The sequence below is a fragment of the Anomaloglossus baeobatrachus genome, chromosome 3, assembly GCF_048569485.1.
Source record: "Anomaloglossus baeobatrachus isolate aAnoBae1 chromosome 3, aAnoBae1.hap1, whole genome shotgun sequence".
Lineage (NCBI taxonomy): Eukaryota > Metazoa > Chordata > Amphibia > Anura > Aromobatidae > Anomaloglossus > Anomaloglossus baeobatrachus.
The window spans coordinates 10803100-10820879 of NC_134355.1; the positions used below are offsets into that span (position 1 = coordinate 10803100).

A 17780-nucleotide genomic window follows, 5' to 3' on the forward strand; every position below is an offset into this window, starting at 1 on the left:
GTGAAGCCAGACTACTCTTGTCTACGGTGTGGTCCTGACCAGATCTTTATAGTTTACCTGATAGTGTGGGCACCCTTCAAAATATTCCAGAAAATAAAGTATTTCTCCCAGACAATTATTGCAGTTACTCGTTGCATTTTAGCTATGTCACTTTCTTTTGAGTGTATTGGAACAAAACAGAGAAAAAAAGGCAAATTGGACATAATTTCACACAAAACTTCAAAAATGGTCTGGACAAAATTGTTAGCACCCTCAACTTAATTGGGTGCACACCTTTTGGAATACGTAACAGAAATCAAACGCTTCCTTTAACCATTGTAACATGGCAGAGGGGATGTATCACGAAAGTGGTGTAAACCTGGATATCTGCTCTAGAACCTGTAGTGCCACAAGGCTTATTAGGGCGTTCCAGGCACAGGTTTTACGGATAGCTGGAGAGATGGCGGGTCTGGCTATCCACATACCTCCGCCCATGGGTGTGCCTCTTTTTTTTATTAACTGGAGGCTGTTGTTTGGCACATAGCAGAGTGTGTGAGGAGCAGCCGGTGTGAGAGGTGCAGAGCGTGTGAAGAGCAGTCGGTGTGAGAGGTGCAGAGAGCGTGTGAAGAACAGTCAGTGTGAGAGGTGCAGAGCGTGTGAAGAACAGTCAGTGTGAGAGGTGCAGAGAGCGTGTGAAGAGCAGTCGGTGTGAGAGGTGCAGAGCGTGTGAAGAACAGTCAGTGTGAGAGGTGCAGAGAGCGTGTGAAGAGCAGTCGGTGTGAGAGGTGCAGAGAGCGTGTGAAGAGCAGTCAGTGTGAGAGGTGCAGAGCGTGTGAAGAGCAGTCAGTGTGAGAGGTGCAGAGCGTGTGAAGAGCAGTCAGTGTGAGAGGTGCAGAGCGTGTGAAGAGCAGTCAGTGTGAGAGGTGCAGAGCGTGTGAAGAGCAGTCAGTGTGAGAGGTGCAGAGAGCGTGTGAAGAGCAGTCGGTGTGAGAGGTTCAGAGAGCGTGTGAAGAGCAGTCGGTGTGAGAGGTGCAGAGAGTGTGAAGAGCAGCCGGTGTGAGAGGTGCAGAGAGCATGTGAAGAGCAGTCGGTGTGAGAGGTGCAGAGAGCGTGTGAAGAGCAGTCGGTGTGAGAGGTGCAGAGCGTGTGAAGAGCAGTCGGTGTGAAAGGTGCAGAGAGTGTGAGGAGCAGCCGGTGTGAGAGGTGCAGAGAGCGTGTGAAGAGCATTCGGTGTGAGAGGTGCAGAGAGTGTGAGGAGCAGCCGGTGTGAGAGGTGCAGAGTGTGTGAGGAGCAGCCGGTGTGAGAGGTGCAGAGAGCGTGTGAAGAGCAGTCGGTGTGAGAGGTGCAGAGAGCGTGTGAAGAGCAGTCGGTGTGAGAGGTGCAGAGAGCGTGTGAAGAGCAGCCGGTGTGAGAGGTGCAGAGCGTGTGAAGAGCAGTCAGTGTGAGAGGTGCAGAGAGTGTGAGGAGCAGCCGGTATGAGAGGTGCAGAGAGCGTGTGAAGAGCAGCCGGTGTGAGAGGTGCAGAGCGTGTGAAGAGCAGCCGGTGTGAGAGGTGCAGAGCGTGTGAGGAGCAGCCGGTGTGAGAGGTGCAGAGTCTGTGAGAAGCAGCCGGTGTGAGAGGTGCAGAGAGCGTGAGGAGCAGCCGGTATGAGAGGTGCAGAGAGTGTGAAGAGCAGCCGGTGTGAGAGGTGCAGAGAGCGTGTGAAGAGCAGCCGGTGTGAGAGGTGCAGAGAGTGTGAGGAGCAGCCGGTGTGAGAGGTGCAGAGAGTGTGAGGAGCAGCCGGTATGAGAGGTGCAGAGAGCGTGTGAAGAGCAGCCGGTGTGAGAGGTGCAGAGCGTGTGAAGAGCAGCCGGTGTGAGAGGTGCAGAGAGTGTGAGGAGCAGCCGGTGTGAGAGGTGCAGAGAGTGTGATGAGCAGTCGGTGTGAGAGGTGCAGAGTGTGTGAGGAGCAGCCGGTGTGAGAGGTGCAGAGAGCGTGAGGAGCAGCCGGTATGAGAGGTGCAGAGAGTGTGAAGAGCAGCCGGTGTGAGAGGTGCAGAGAGCATGTGAAGAGCAGCCGGTGTGAGAGGTGCAGAGAGTGTGAGGAGCAGCCGGTGTGAGAGGTGCAGAGAGTGTGAAGAGCAGTCGGTGTGAGAGGTGCAGAGAGCGTGAGGAGCAGCCGGTATGAGAGGTGCAGAGAGTGTGAAGAGCAGCCGGTGTGAGAGGTGCAGAGAGCGTGTGAGGAGCAGTCGGTGTGAGAGGTGCAGAGAGTGTGAGGAGCAGCCGGTGTGAGAGGTGCAGAGAGTGTGAGGAGCAGCCGGTGTGAGAGGTGCAGAGAGCGTGTGAAGAGCAGTCAGTGTGAGAGGTGCAGAGCGTGTGAAGAGCAGCCGGTGTGAGAGGTGCAGAGTGTGTGAGGAGCAGCCGGTGTGAGAGGTGCAGAGCGTGTGAAGAGCAGTCAGTGTGAGAGGTGCAGAGAGTGTGAGGAGCAGCCGGTGTGAGAGGTGCAGAGAGCGTGTGAAGAGCAGCCGGTGTGAGAGGTGCAGAGAGTGTGAAGAGCAGTCGGTGTGAGAGGTGCAGAGAGTGTGAGGAGCAGCCGGTGTGAGAGGTGCAGAGAGCGTGTGAAGAGCAGCCGGTGTGAGAGGTGCAGAGAGTGTGAAGAGCAGTCGGTGTGAGAGGTGCAGAGAGTGTGAGGAGCAGCCAGTGTGAGAGGTGCAGAGAGTGTGAGGAGCAGCCGGTGTGAGAGGTGCAGAGAGCGTGTGAAGAGCAGTCGGTGTGAGAGGTGCAGAGAGTGTGAGGAGCAGCCGGTGTGAGAGGTGCAGAGAGTGTGAGGAGCAGCCGGTGTGAGAGGTGCAGAGCGTGTGAAGAGCAGTCAGTGTGAGAGGTGCAGAGAGTGTGAGGAGCAGCCGGTGTGAGAGGTGCAGAGAGTGTGAGGAGCAGCCGGTGTGAGAGGTGCAGAGAGCGTGTGAAGAGCAGTCGGTGTGAGAGGTGCAGAGAGTGTGAGGAGCAGCCGGTGTGAGAGGTGCAGAGAGCGTGTGAAGAGCAGTCAGTGTGAGAGGTGCAGAGAGTGTGAGGAGCAGCCGGTGTGAGAGGTGCAGAGAGCGTGTGAAGAGCAGTCGGTGTGAGAGGTGCAGAGAGTGTGAGGAGCAGTCGGTGTGAGAGGTGCAGAGAGTGTGAGGAGCAGCCGGTGTGAGAGGTGCAGAGCGTGTGAAGAGCAGTCAGTGTGAGAGGTGCAGAGAGTGTGAGGAGCAGCCGGTGTGAGAGGTGCAGAGAGTGTGAGGAGCAGCCGGTGTGAGAGGTGCAGAGAGCGTGTGAAGAGCAGTCGGTGTGAGAGGTGCAGAGAGTGTGAGGAGCAGCCGGTGTGAGAGGTGCAGAGAGCGTGTGAAGAGCAGTCAGTGTGAGAGGTGCAGAGCGTGTGAAGAGCAGTCGGTGTGAGAGGTGCAGAGAGTGTGAAGAGCAGTCGGTGTGAGAGGTGCAGAGAGTGTGAGGAGCAGCCAGTGTGAGAGGTGCAGAGAGTGTGAGGAGCAGCCGGTGTGAGAGGTGCAGAGAGCGTGTGAAGAGCAGTCGGTGTGAGAGGTGCAGAGAGTGTGAGGAGCAGCCGGTGTGAGAGGTGCAGAGCGTGTGAAGAGCAGTCAGTGTGAGAGGTGCAGAGAGTGTGAGGAGCAGCCGGTGTGAGAGGTGCAGAGAGTGTGAGGAGCAGCCGGTGTGAGAGGTGCAGAGAGCGTGTGAAGAGCAGCCGGTGTGAGAGGTGCAGAGAGTGTGAGGAGCAGCCGGTGTGAGAGGTGCAGAGAGCGTGTGAAGAGCAGTCAGTGTGAGAGGTGCAGAGAGTGTGAGGAGCAGCCGGTGTGAGAGGTGCAGAGAGTGTGAGGAGCAGCCGGTGTGAGAGGTGCAGAGAGTGTGAGGAGCAGCCGGTGTGAGAGGTGCAGAGAGTGTGAAGAGCAGCCGGTGTGAGAGGTGCAGAGAGTGTGAGGAGCAGCCGGTGTGAGAGGTGCAGAGAGCGTGTGAAGAGCAGCCGGTGTGAGAGGTGCAGAGAGTGTGAGGAGCAGCCGGTGTGAGAGGTGCAGAGAGCGTGTGAAGAGCAGTCAGTGTGAGAGGTGCAGAGAGTGTGAGGAGCAGCCGGTGTGAGAGGTGCTGTACACTGACAGTCTATGTGAGGATACGGGAACATCTCGTGGGGGATCTTGGTGAGAAATCCTGTGTGGGTGAACCTTGCAGAGATACATGTGTGGAGTTTTGGTGTTCTGTTTGGGACTTTATACTGGAAAAGGCTGTTTGCTGTTTGTGCTGCTGGAGTGGTTTATGCAGTAGAACTCTGAACTTTTAAATGAAAAATGTTCCTGTTCCTACCTTAAGAAGCATGATGAGCGAGTACCTCCATCATACCATCCACAAGCTTCTTCCTCCTCTCACCAGGAGTTTTGGACTCTTCTTTTGCATACTGCTCCAGGCCTGTCATATTTGAAGGCACCTTCTCCCAACAGCAATTTTCAGATCTCTCCACAGGTTTCAATGTGATGTAGATCCGGACTCATTGCTGCCACTTCTGAACTCTCCAGCACTTTGTTTCCATCCATTTCTGGGGCTTCTTGAAGTGTTTATTGTCATTGTCTTGCAGGAGACCCCTGATCTAGAACGCACCCCTGGCTTTCTGACCCTGGGCACTGCATTGCCACCCAAAATCCTTTGGTATTCTTCAGATTTCATGTTGTCTTACTCACAGTTAATGCACCCAATGCCAGAGTCTGAAAAACAGCCTCAAAACATCTCTGAACACCCACCCTATGTGACTGTAGGTTCTGTTTCTTTTCTTTGTAGACTCATTCCGTTTTCAGTGAACAGCAGAATGATGTGTTTTACAAAGAGCTCTATCTTGGTCTCATCTGTCCAAAAGGCGCTTTCTCAGAAGGATTTTGCCTTACTTATGTACATTTTGGCAACTGCAATCTAGTTTTTTTTCTATCTGTGTCAGCAGTGGGGTCCTCCTGGGTCTCCTCCATGGCGTTTCATGTCATTCAGATGTGTATAGACAGTTTGCACTGACACAGATGCCCCTGAGCTGCAGGACGGCTTGAATTTCTTTGGAACTTGATTGTGGCTTATCTACCATCTGGACTATCCTACGTTGCAACCTCTCATCAATGTTTCTCTGCCATCCACATCCAGGAAGATTAACTACAGTGCCATGGGTTGTAAACTTCTGAATTATTTTGCATACCATGGATAAGGGAACATCAGGATCTCTGGAGATGGACTTGTAACCTTAAGATTGTTGATATTTTTCAACAATTTTAGTTCTCAAGTCCTCAGATTGTTATCTTGCCCTCTTTCTGATCTCCATGCATTATTTGGCACATAATGCAAAGATTGAGTCAACTTCTCCCTTTTTTATCTGGTTTCGGCGTTATTTTCTTATTGCCCACACGTGTTACTTGCCACACGGGAGTTTAAATGAGCATCACATGCTGGAAACAAAGGTGTTTACCCATAACCTTATTTTCCAACAATTTTGTTGTTGTTATTCCAAAACACAAAAAGGAAATAAAGGTGTGTGATAAAACATGAAATTGCACTAATTGTTGAGAGACCTTATTTGTCACAGTCTTTGGGGTCATTTACATGTCCGTGATTTTGCAAGGAAAATTGCAGAGACATGTCCAACATTATTCCAAATGTCTGGTCACACCTGCCCCCCCTATATACCCTATCACTGCCCCTTTGATTATATAGCGGGTGAAAAAGAGGTGCATGATACTGGCTGAAATAAATCAGTGATTAGAAAACAATCCTACCACTTAGTGAAAAATGTTATCAGCTGGTTGAACTGATATCCTCTAAAATGGTGTCACATTACCAAGGTGCCATACAAGAAACATCTCGTGATGGGAAAAACCAGTGAGCTGTCTCAAGGCCTCCGCAACCTTATTTTTGCAAAATATACTATGGCATTGGTCATAGAAGAATTTATAAACTACTGATTGTTCCAGTGAGCAGTGTTGGGGTTATAATTTGGGAATGGAAAAATGTGATGAATACTTATATATGTCTAAAGCAACTTTACAAATCTATTTACTTAGAAAATTGGTGATGTGTTAAATACTTATTTTACCTGTTACCGTTCGAGTCTCAGTAGTCGAATCCCCGCATGGCTGAACGTACACTTTTCACTGTAGGTTTAACTTTATAGATCACAACCTGTCATGATGCATTGCTAAGATGATGTCAGAAAAATACTGAAATGAGTGTGGCCTGTGGTAATGTGTTTATGTGATTGATTAGGAGCAGCTCCGAGACTTTATGAGTATCCGCATTGGAAGAATCAGATCCCCGCAAGAAGCAGTTCGGCTTTTTCACAGGTAGGATCCAGATCAAGTATGTCCATGTCCGGTACGATGTGCTGCCAGGCGCCCAGCAGGCAGGCATTTTTCTGTATATTGGTTTGACCAGAGCCATACTTATCAATTGGTGCTATCTGTGCTAGAAAACTGTATATAAGTCCCACTCTGATCTGTATAACATAAAAAAGACCTTTTATTATACTAACCTGCGGGGCAGTCTGGTGTGACAGTCATCCATGCTTTGTGTGGATGACGCCTCCTATGTCATCCACACAGTGTCCTCCATTGCGCTCCTACGCATGCACACTTCTCTCTGCCTTGCCATGGGCAGAGAAAGGTATTGTGTACATGTGCAGGTATTTTTTGACCTTTCCTCTCACCTTCTCATTACAGCACTTTGCTTTGGCCAAAGGCCAGAAAGGTGCAAATACAGAGGGGTTACCACAAGGGGCAAATATGGAGGGGCCATCACAAGGTTGCAAATACGGAGGGGCCACCACAAGGTGCAAGTACAGAGGAGTCACCACAAGGGGCAAATATGGAGGGGCCACCACAAGGTGCAAATACGGTGGGGTCACCACATGGTGCAAATACGGTGGGGCCACCACAAGGTGCAAATACAGAGGTGTTACCACAAGGGGCAAATATGGAGGGACCATCACAAGGTGCAAATACGGAGGGGCCACCACAAGGTGCAAGTACAGAGGGGTCACCACAAGGTGCAAAAATGGAGGGGCCACCACAAGGTTGCAAATATGGAGGGGCCACCACAAGGTGCAAATACAGAGGGGTTACCACAAGGGGCAAATATGGAGGGGCCACCACAAGGTTGCAAATACAGGGGCCACAACAAGGTTGCAAATACGGAGTGGTCACCGCAAGGTGCAAATCATTAATCTGTCTAAAAATATAAAGGCCGGATTAGAATTTTCCAAAACAACATTTAAAGAAGCCTCCAGTTCTGGAAAAGCAGCAGAGGACAGAGGAAACTGGATTAACCTGTACCAGACTGATGGGAAGCAGAAAGTCTGTAGAAGGCTTGGAGCGGCTCCCGATCCCGAGCACAGCACTTCCTCTGTAACACATGGCGGAGGCGGTGTGCTGGCCGGGCGTGCTGGGCTAACAATGGTCCTGGGGCACTAGTGGTTCTTGATGATGTGACTGAAGACAGAAGCAGCCGGATGAATTCTGAAGTCACAGGGAGAGACCTGCTCAGATTCTACCAAATGCAACTATAATTGGGGACCCCTCACAGACAGATGGATGGTGACCCAAAACATCCTGTGAAATAGTGGAATATTTTGCAATAGCGGAGTCATTACCAGATTTCACCACCCCATCGAGATGCATTTCACTGGATTAAAGCACCATTTCAGAGGTTTTGGTTTTTTTTTAAGCCCTGGAGTGGCAATTTTTTTTATAATTCTTTATTTAACCGAAAAACATGGAATCACATTAATCAGATTCAGTAGCATTACATTTCGCATCCAATGTATGTTATCTCATAACAAGCTAACTGCAACATATGTTAACTACAACACTTTGACTCCTCCATGTTTACCCGGGAATTTTCAAATGTAGGAACACTGTGGTGAGTTAAGAAGAGACGAGAGAAACAAGTAAGGCAGAAGAGACTAGATAAGAAATGGGTAGGGGGGGAGGTAACAAAGGGAAAGAGGGGGAGGGGAGAGGGGGAGACAATGGGGGACAAACAGCCACAAAGTGGAAATCCACCTTCTCATGGCACCTCTGTCTCACTGCAACAGTTGGGCCCCCTTCAGTCAGGGGGAATCCAAGTACCGTAGTCCGTGGAATATTTAAACTCGATCCAGGAAAACCATGTCTTGTGAAAAGCCTCTTGTCTGTCATGGAGAGACGCCGTCATGTCCTCCATGTACAACAGTTCGTTCACCCTGTTTGCCTACATTGATAACGTCGGCGAATCGAGTGATCTCCATTTCAGAGGGATGCACGTCCTGGCAGCCATTACCATGAAATTAACAGAGACCCTTTATATGCGCAAACAGAGGATTCAGACAATTGGAGTAGGAGGAGTTCCGGACCCAGGGTCTGCGTGTGTCCAGTCACATGCCCGATCACTCCCCGTACCCCCTCCCAAAACCGCTGCAAGACCGGGCACTCCCAAAATATGTGCAGGAAGTTTCCTTCCCCAGCACCACATCTCCAACAGCTAGAATCTGCTCCTGGGAACATCCTGTGTAGTTTTGGTGGTACCCTATACCACCGAGAGATACATTTACAGTTGGCTTCTTGAAGTTTTGAACTAACTGATGTTTTGTGAGCGAGTGACAGCTCCTTGTTTCTCTGTGAAGTCGAAAGGGTGAGGCCCATGTCTGACTCCCACTGCAAGAGGAACCTAGGCGGAGGCAGGTCCGCGGAGTTGTATAGCATGGTGTGCGAGATGGCCAGTGAGTGTCTGAGAGTCCCCTTCTCCATGCACAGCTTCTCAAAGTCGGTGAAGGGTCTATCAACTGTCTATGGTCTGGTAGAGAACAGAGAAAGTGTCGGAGCTGCAATGAATGCCACAAGTCCAGAGGTCCGGGGACCCGGAAGTTCCGAAGTTCCTCCATTGTTGGCCAATGCCCCCCGACTCCAATATGGTGGGCTCGGAATCTGTTTCGGGAAATCCAGAGACGAAACACCGGGTCAGAGAGACCCGGCGAGAAATCCGGGGCGCCAACGATCGGAGAAAGGGGATCTCTGGACCACCTCCTGAGAATAAAGTAGCACTAGTCGTAGGATGGGATTTGAGTTCTGTGCCCACCAGGGAAATCGCCCAGGGGAGCCCCGCCAGCGGCATTTCAGTGAAGCTCTGCTCCACCTGCACCCATGGTTTGGCCTTGGAGTGCCTACACCAGTCCACCACCCTGGCTACGTGAGTGGCAATGTAATATGTCCTGGGGTCCGGAAGACCCAGCCCCCTCCCCCGGGCTCTAGGTCTACACAACAACGACCGCGCCAATCTCGCCGGTTTGTTTGCCCATAGGAACTTCGTTTGTATGGAGGCAACTTCTTTAAAGAAGGGCTTGGGGATCCCGATGGGCAAGCTGGAGGAGGTATAATAGTCTCGGGAAGATGTTCATTTTAAAAATCGCGGACCGTCCGAACCATGTGAATGTGCCTTTTAACCAAGTTTTACAATCTTCTTTAATTTTTTGGAGAAGAGGGGTAAAGTTCAACTGGAATAAGGAGCTCACCTCGGCCGACAGTTTGAGTCCCAAATATCGCAGGTACTGAGGAGCCCACTGAATATCAAAGGCTCCCCGCAGCTGCGAGACTACCTCCGCGGGGAGGTTGACGCTCAGTGCCTCCGATTTAGACAAGTTGATCTTAAAGTTAGAGAGTAGGGAGTAATGGTTAAATTCCTGCATTAGCGCTGGGAGCGAATTGGCTGGGTCAGTGATTAAAAAATAACAAATCGTCCGCAAAGGCTGCTATCTTATGTGTCACGCCACCGATCTCCAGCCCCTTAATGCTCGTGTTCTTCCGAAAGTGTCGCAGCAGGGGCTCTAATGTGAGTATAAATATCATTGGGGAGAGCGGGCAGCCCTGCCGGGTGCCATTGGCGATAGGAAATCTCTCTGACAGCACTCCATTAACCCGAATACATGCCGACGGTGCACTGTATAGAGATACTATCCAACTGAGCATATTTCCCCCCAGTTCCAGGAAAGCAAGGACCCCGTCAAGAAACATCCAACCGACCCGGTCAAACGCCTTTTCGGCGTCTGTTGACAACAACATAAGAGATCCACAATCTGTCCTGGCCCTATGAATCAGGTTAATGGCCCTCGTGGTCTTATCCCTAGCCTCCCTGCCCAACATGAACCCAGCCTGGTCAGAATGGACTATGCCCCCTAGCATGGGGGACAGCCGATCAGCCAGAATCTTGGCAAACAACTTTAGGTCCACATTGAGCAGGGAGATCGGGCGATAGTTGGCACAGCAGGTGGGATCCCTCCCCTCCTTGGGAATAACCACTATGTTGGCCGTTAGGGCGTCCCTAGGTAGAGGTCTGGATGGACACGTTGGGATATTGTTGAATGCTGCTAGGAAGTGGGGGGATAATATAGGACCCAACTTCTTGTAGTAGGACACCAGGAGCCCATCCGGCCCCGGTGCCCTACCCGAGGGGGAGTTCTTTAGGACCGAGGCGAGCTCCACATCGGATATCTGTGCCTCCAGTGACTCTATATCTTCCAGTTTAAGCCTCGGGAGGCCTGAGGTTCTTATGTAGTCCTGAATTCTTTCCCTAGCTGTCTTCCTATCGTCCTCTGTCAGATTGTCGTCAGTCGAATATAGGGCAGAGTAGAAGTCCCTAAATGCAGAAGCTATGTCGGTTGGGAGAGAGGCTCTCTCCTCGGATTGCTTCTGTATGTGAAGTATGAACCCCTTCATCCTTTGGATCCTCAACGCCCTGGCCAGTGTCTTGCTATTTTTGTTTCCAAATTCGTAAAAATGCCTCCGGCACCTTGCTAGTGAGGCCTTGGCTTTGTTAGAGAGTAACGATTTCAACTTTTCTCTTTTTTGAAGGAGGAGGATTATGGTCCCGTCATCTAATTCTAACCGGTCTTTGTGAATCCTCTCCAGCATGTGAATGTCAACTAATAGTGATTCGATTTCCGTGTTTCTCTCCCGCTTCAACAGAGCTCCATGTTTAATAAACAGACCTCTCACTACACATTTATGGGCTTCCATGTTTCCCCCTGCGCAAAGATCAAAATACTCTTTTACCGCCACCTGTATCTCCTGCATAGTCCCCTGGTCTCCCAGCAGGGAGGTATTCAATGTCCACTGGCCTTGTTTGACTATCGGGCGCGTCAGGGAAACATCCAGAATTATTAAGGCGTGGTCGGAGAACACTATATCATCTATTTCAGTGTCCAACAGACAGTAGAGATCCCTGTGTTTGATAAAGAAGTGGTCCAGCCTTGAATACGAATCATGGACAGTGGAGTAAAAGGAATAGTCTCTATCTGCCGGATGCTGCACCCTCCACGCGTCTACTAGCTGGTATTCGTGTAACCCACGTTTAATACGGCTATGGGCGGCCCTGGACATATTGGCGACTCCCCTCGAGGTGTCTACTTCTGGATCCATTACAAAATTAAAGTCCCCTCCCATTATCAACGTGCCCTCTGAAAACTCTTCCAGGATGCTCAGATATTTCAGCAGAGAAGAGCATTGTCCCGTGTTGGGAAGGTAGAGGGCTGCGAAGGTGAAGACCTGGGACTGGACATGACCCTTTATCATGATCAATCTCCCATCACTGTCCGTGCGAGTCTCTATCAACTCCCATGGCAGAGAGCTCGTGATAAAAATGCTAGTCCCCCTGGATCGTGGATCAGGAGATGGCGAATGGTAGACCGTCGAGTATCTCCGGTCAGACAGCTTGTATGGTTTGTCTAGACAATAGTGGGTTTCTTGTAAAAAGATTACCTGGATTCGCCTTCTCCACAGCAGATTCAAGAGGATCGAGCGCTTCTCTGGGCTGTGCAGGCCCTTGACGTTCAGGGACCCCACTCTAAGATCAGGTTTGGACATCCGTTTCATGACGTCAACATGGACCTACGGGAAAACGACAAGGACAAGACAAACAGACGCACCACAAAGGTGATTCTGGGGGGGGGAGGAAAAGGGGGGAGGATTGGAGAAGCCTGGGAAGGGTTAAGAGGAAGAGAATATAGGAGGAAGGAGGAGAAAAAGGGAGAAAAAGGAAACAAAGATAAGCAGCTCACAAAGAGCTCGCAGACCTATGGGCCCGCCCTAGGCCTACCAGGGCACTATCAACAAAGACAGTTATGAACACACGTATGAAGCCCTCCCACCCCACTATAAACTGACTATCACCCCTGTAAACGCACAGGAGGCGATACTTCGAGTTCATAATAACGGCCTCTCCTCCATCGCCGCCTTCCAAACCATGAAGCACACCTCCATATGTTGGACCAGGAACCCTAGCTAATACAAATGAGCATAATACACCAGTTCGGAAATCAAAAGACTGAGCCATACAGACTTTTCAGCCACTTCCACCAATTGGCGTGAAGCCTGGATCCTTTCCCCTCTTCTGCATCTGGGGGCTCGTAGACTCCCAGGATAGCCAGTCTGGAATGGAGAGGTCGGGCAGATCCAGAAATTTGTATAGGCCCGGTAGCTCCGCAGGATGTCGCAATGCAAAAGTAGACGACCCCTTCTGGACAATGAGGTGGAACGGGTGGCCCCAGCGATACGAGGCATTCACCTCCTTGATTTTAACCAAAAGTGGATGGAGCTGGCGCCTCATGTAGAGTGTGCGGCTGGAGACGTCTGAAAAGAGTTTAATAACTGCGCCATCTATCTTTACCGGCCCGAACTCCCAGGCCCTCATCAGGATCTGCTCCTTGTCCGTAAAATAATGCAAACGGCAAAGAACGTCTCTTGCTGCAGATGAATTGACCCCTTGAGTGGCCCTGGCAACTCTGTGTACTCTGTCACATAGACCACTGCATGCCACGTTCCTATCAGTAACCGTGTTGAATATTTCTTGCACCTTGGTACGGAGTGACTCAGTGGACCAGTCCTCTGGAATACCCTTTATCCTTATGTTGTTGCGACGACCTCTGTTCTCTTGATCGTCCAGCAAAAGTGCCATGTACTTAAACCGAGTGTTATAGGCCTCACAATCTTTCTCCAGCCGTGTGATTCTGCTTTCCAAGGAATCCTAGGCGTGTTCAGTGGCCGTGACCCTAGTATCCAGGGCCCCTATCTCCTCTCTCACAGCGGTAATGGCTTGCTGATGGGATTGCTCTATTCTGCAGACCAGTGCATCTAGGTCACTTTTACTTGGAAGGGCCAGTATTAGCTCTCTCAGTGCCTGGATATCTGGTGCATTATAAGAATTACACACATGTGTGGAGGAGAGGGCTGAGCTGCCCAGGGGAGGCCCCTCCACTGGGAGGAAGATAGCTGGGATGTCCCTGCCTGGGGATCCCTCTGGTGGGGGCAGGGGACAGCGCTCCTTCTCAGGGCTTATACTGGCCAGGGGCTGTGGATCTGTTAATGCCCCCACGTTCTGGGTCTCCTCACCTTCCTCCTCGTGGTGCTGTGTGTCTCTCATGGCATCCTTGCGGTCACTGCTGTGGAGCTTTTCAGCAGGGCTGCATCTCCTCGCCGGCAGGATCCCCTTGTCTGCTGCTGCTCGTGCCCCCGCCTCCTCCCGGTGCCTCGCGCCGGCAGCCGCCGTCTTCTGCAGCGTCCCTGCCTGTGGGGATTCCCCTCCAGGAGGACACGGTGCGGGAGCCGGCGCCATCTTGCCACTGCTGCCCGCTTGCCTCAGCTCCAGTGACGGCCCGCTGAGGAACCGCTCCATCCTTTCTCCCGGTCTCACCGCTCCAGGCGCCGCGGTAAGTGTTCCCTGGGGCTTCTTTTTGAGTGGCATTTGGTAGCGGAGAGGCCGCAGAATATCCAATGACAGGCGGTGGGTGCAGGAGCTCAGCAAGTATGCTTCCTCACGCCGCCATGTCCAAGTCACGCCCCTCCTGGAGTGGCAATTTAAATCTAAGCCCCCTGCCCCCAGTAATATTCTTACCCTCCTGAGTTTTCATGCTATTTCAACGTTGCTCCAGTTTTGTTGCGACATCTTCTGACTGGCTGGAAGTCAGAAGTTATGTCATAAGCGCTCAGTACAACAATATGAGAGCAAGAGCGAGGCTCTCATAGAGATGTATTGAGTTATGAGCTCAGGCGCACACCATAAAACACTGGAGATGCTGGCAGGTAACAAATCACTGGTGCCCAACAGGAGCCTCTGTAGTGGAAGATGAAGATGCTGGAGGATGAGTGGAACACAGGGATCACGCTACTTACATTTAAAGCACCACTCCAGCATTGTGAAAAAGAAACAAACACTCTAGTGTGGTGATTTACGACAAAACTTAAGGCAGAAAGACCAAACAAGCAACAACTTAAGGGTTTGTGCCCACGTAGCAGATTGTCAGGTTTTTTTGCACACAAAACTGCATGTTTTGGCAGGAAAAATGCAGTAGAAAAAAAATGTGGATTTTTTTATTGTGCAAATGCGATTTTTTTTTTTTAAAAAAAAAAAATATTTCCATGTTTTTTTCTGTTGTTTTTGTTTAGTCATGGCGATTGTGGGTGTTCCTGCGCTGTATCCCCGCAATCGTCGCCGGATCTCCGGCTCATGTTACAGCCAGGACCCGGCTCACTCTGCTTGGTGCGGTTCCCGCGCCGCTCTCAGCAGTTTAACCCCTGAATGCTGCGACCAATGTGATCGCAGCATTCAAAAGGCAGGGAGAGGGATTGCTTCCCTCTCCGTGGCGATCGGGTGCCTTTAATGCGATCACAGGGACTCGATCGCTACCATAGTAACTCTGGGTCTTCTCCATGATGACTCTGGGTTACTGAGCTACGGAGAGCCTCACACACTATGCCGGATGCAAACCCCCCCCCAAAAAACATAATAAAAACGCAACGGGGCACACAGTAAAGTCACCGCAGTAAAGACGGCAAAGCCTCACACCGGAGGAGACCAGCGATGGTAACATCCATGGACAAAAGACTTCGGTCATTTGCTGCAAAGGATTCTCTACAAAGGGTTAAACATGAACAGTTTATTTATGGGAAATTTACTTAGTCCAGTTACTTTTGAGCTCCTGAAATGAGCAAACTTTGTAGAAAATGGCTGAAATTCCTAAATGTTTCACAGCATGTCTTTATTCAACCAGTTTACTTAAATCTGAAAATCTCCACTTCAATTGCAAAAAAATAGCGGCTTGCAGAGCACAAAGCACGAAAATACGGTCACTGGTCAAAGAGTTCAGGACCACGTTCTAAGTCAACCCTCAATGTTAAATCCAGCTTTTGTGCACATACAGTGCGATTCACTACAGGCAAACATGTGCCCATCTGAGGCCCTGTGTGCACTAGAAAATGGAAGTTTCTTAAGAAAATTCCGCAGGCTCTGAAAGATTACTGCACCCGGTACACGGTAAAAAAACGCACAGAACCGCACCCGAAAACCACATGCGGTTTTGCCGTGGTTTTGTCTCGGTTTTTCCGCGAATTTTCCCAGGTTCCCTGCGGTTTTTGACCATTATCTATGGCAAAAACTGCAGGTACCTGCGGAAAAGAAATGACATGCAATTCTTTTTGCTGCAGAAAACATGCAGCAAATCCTGTTAGTGAAAAAAAAAATGCAGTGTGCGCACAACATTTTTTTTTTTTACCATAGGTTTTGCTGGGTGTGAGGTAAATCCGGAGATATGACGATAAATCATGATATTCAAGTTATGTCAGGAAGCCCTCTCCTGGTGTCACCCCCCCTTTCCTTCACACAACTTGTTTAGCAACCCATCCCATGGCCATCTCCTGTGATATGGAAATTAGGTGATGTGGGAACAAAGGACACAGGATGACTCCCTGCCGTCACCCTGTAACAAGAGTTGTATCTCATTATAAGGCTCTGGAACTAGCCAGACAGAACGACTCCAGTAAAAAATGGTTCATATCTCGCAAGCCATATTTCCGATAAATACGGCAACCATAAAAATGGTGTTTTCGCATGCGGACGATGCTGGCACACCTTTTTTATGGGAGCGGGAGCTTGGGAAATACCCCAGGCGTGATATCAGCCAATGTGGAACTAGTAGACAAGTCATGAAACCTCTCATTCTGTAGCTAAATTCATAACTGTCACAATGAGAGCATTGGCGTCCGCCTACGACGCTCCCAGGCCAAGTTATGGCCATATTCCATGTTGTGGATTTTGTCCATAACTCCAGCCAGGGGTGGAGCAGTGCTCCCTCTGAGGTCACGAAGGTAGGAGGGGACCTGGATTTGCCCAGGTTGATAACCCTACTTCGGCCATTTTCCAGTGTTCTTTCGCTGGGGGTCACGTGCAGGAAACATCTGTGGGAGTTCCTGGAAACCTGGTCTACAGCGCCCCCCTGTGGCCAGACGCACAAGGTAACTGATTGAATTGCATACCTGTTTGTAAACCATGCTTTATCTGTAACTGTACTCTGACATATGTATATTCTGTAGATTCCCTATTGTATATATTGTAGTTTCTAGTGTGCTTTAGGCTGATTAAATTATATAATTAATCTTGGGCTGTTCTGTTATCTCGATCTTGAATCCCACGTCTGTGTGTTCGGCTAATAGTTACCGTGAAGCGGTTGGTGGCAGCGAGTTTGTGCCAAGGATTATTGTGGGGAGGCCAGTGAGATTCGGGAAGATATTATATATTCCGCCCGCGGAGGTCGGGGGAATATATACCCTACTCTCACCGGGGACCCTTCAATAATCGGCATCAGTAGTATAGCGGCCTCCTTGCTTATTGTCGGGCAATTCCATAATTGGCCTGACTATAAGAGGGGCGCTAGAGAGCGCGTCACGTGCTCTGTCTGTCGGTCGGGAGGTATAAAGGAGGGGTGACCCCACTTGTTACCCCCCGATTGTGACGTACTGGTAGCCAGCGCAGGGGATTTCTGAGTGACCCCCCCGGTGGTTTGTGACATATTGGTGGCAAGCGGTGGGATCGAGATAATAGTGTGTGTGAGTGTGAGACCCATACTCCCAGACACTAAAGACTGCCTGCAGCAGCTGTGGCTGCTGGGGTCTTCAGACTAGCTCAACACTAGAGTGTCAGAGTGCAGATACTGTAAGGTGTGTGGAGGCATCAGGTGTCAGTTCTGTGTCAGTGACCAAAGTCTGCAACAATGGCTGAGAGCACCAGGAGCAGAGCCAAAGGAATGGCCGATGCTCAGGCCAGAGACGATGAGGAGGTTGTCCACGAGCCCTCCAAGAGCCCGACGCCAGAGAACCGCTCTGCAGAGGACATTGCACAACCTGGCACTGCTGGACAAGATGAGGAGCAGCTCACCCAAGGGTCCTCAACGAGCCAGATGCCAGCCCTCCGCTCTGCAATGGACAGTGAAGCACCAGGCTCCGCAGCGGGCCGCAGATCACCACGTGCCATTCCACCGAGCCTGGGAGGCTCGGATAGCCTTCTTCAAATGGCTATGGCCCTTCTCCAGGCTGGAGACCAGAAGGGCTACAAGGAACTCCTGGCAGAGCGCAGGGCAGAGCGGCAGGCAGCGCGTGATGCTGAGGCTGCGGAGCGGCAAGCAGCGCGTGAAGAGCGCCAGGCAGAGCGTGAGGCTGCGGAGCGACAGGCAGACCGTGACTACCAGCTGCATCTAGCCAAGCTCCAGCCCTCATCAGCCACACGTGACCTTCAAGACACCAAACTTCCAAAGGTCCGTGTTGAGGACTTCCCAGTGCTGGAGAAGGATGGAGACTTGGACTCTTTCTTGACTGCTTTTGAACGGACTTGCTTGCAGCACCATCTGGACAAGGACCAGTGGGCCAAATACCTGACCCCCCGTTTAAGGGGTAAGGCCCTGGAAATCCTTGGGGACTTGCCTGCTGAGGCAGATCAGGGCTACGACACCATCAAGCGGGCC

The 17780-nt window shown here is 50.8% G+C and overlaps 1 protein-coding gene across 1 annotated transcript in view; it reads left to right on the top strand.

The window, feature by feature from the left end:
* The window catches only part of DNAH8 (dynein axonemal heavy chain 8), a 593387-nt gene that overhangs the window by 140164 nt on the left and 435443 nt on the right, over positions 1 to 17780 (top strand). Inside the window, exons 11-12 of the mRNA XM_075338922.1 lie at positions 4572 to 4745; positions 6233 to 6309. Coding sequence (XP_075195037.1) covers positions 4572 to 4745; positions 6233 to 6309 — 251 coding nt within the window. The remainder of the gene's footprint in view (positions 1 to 4571; positions 4746 to 6232; positions 6310 to 17780) is intronic.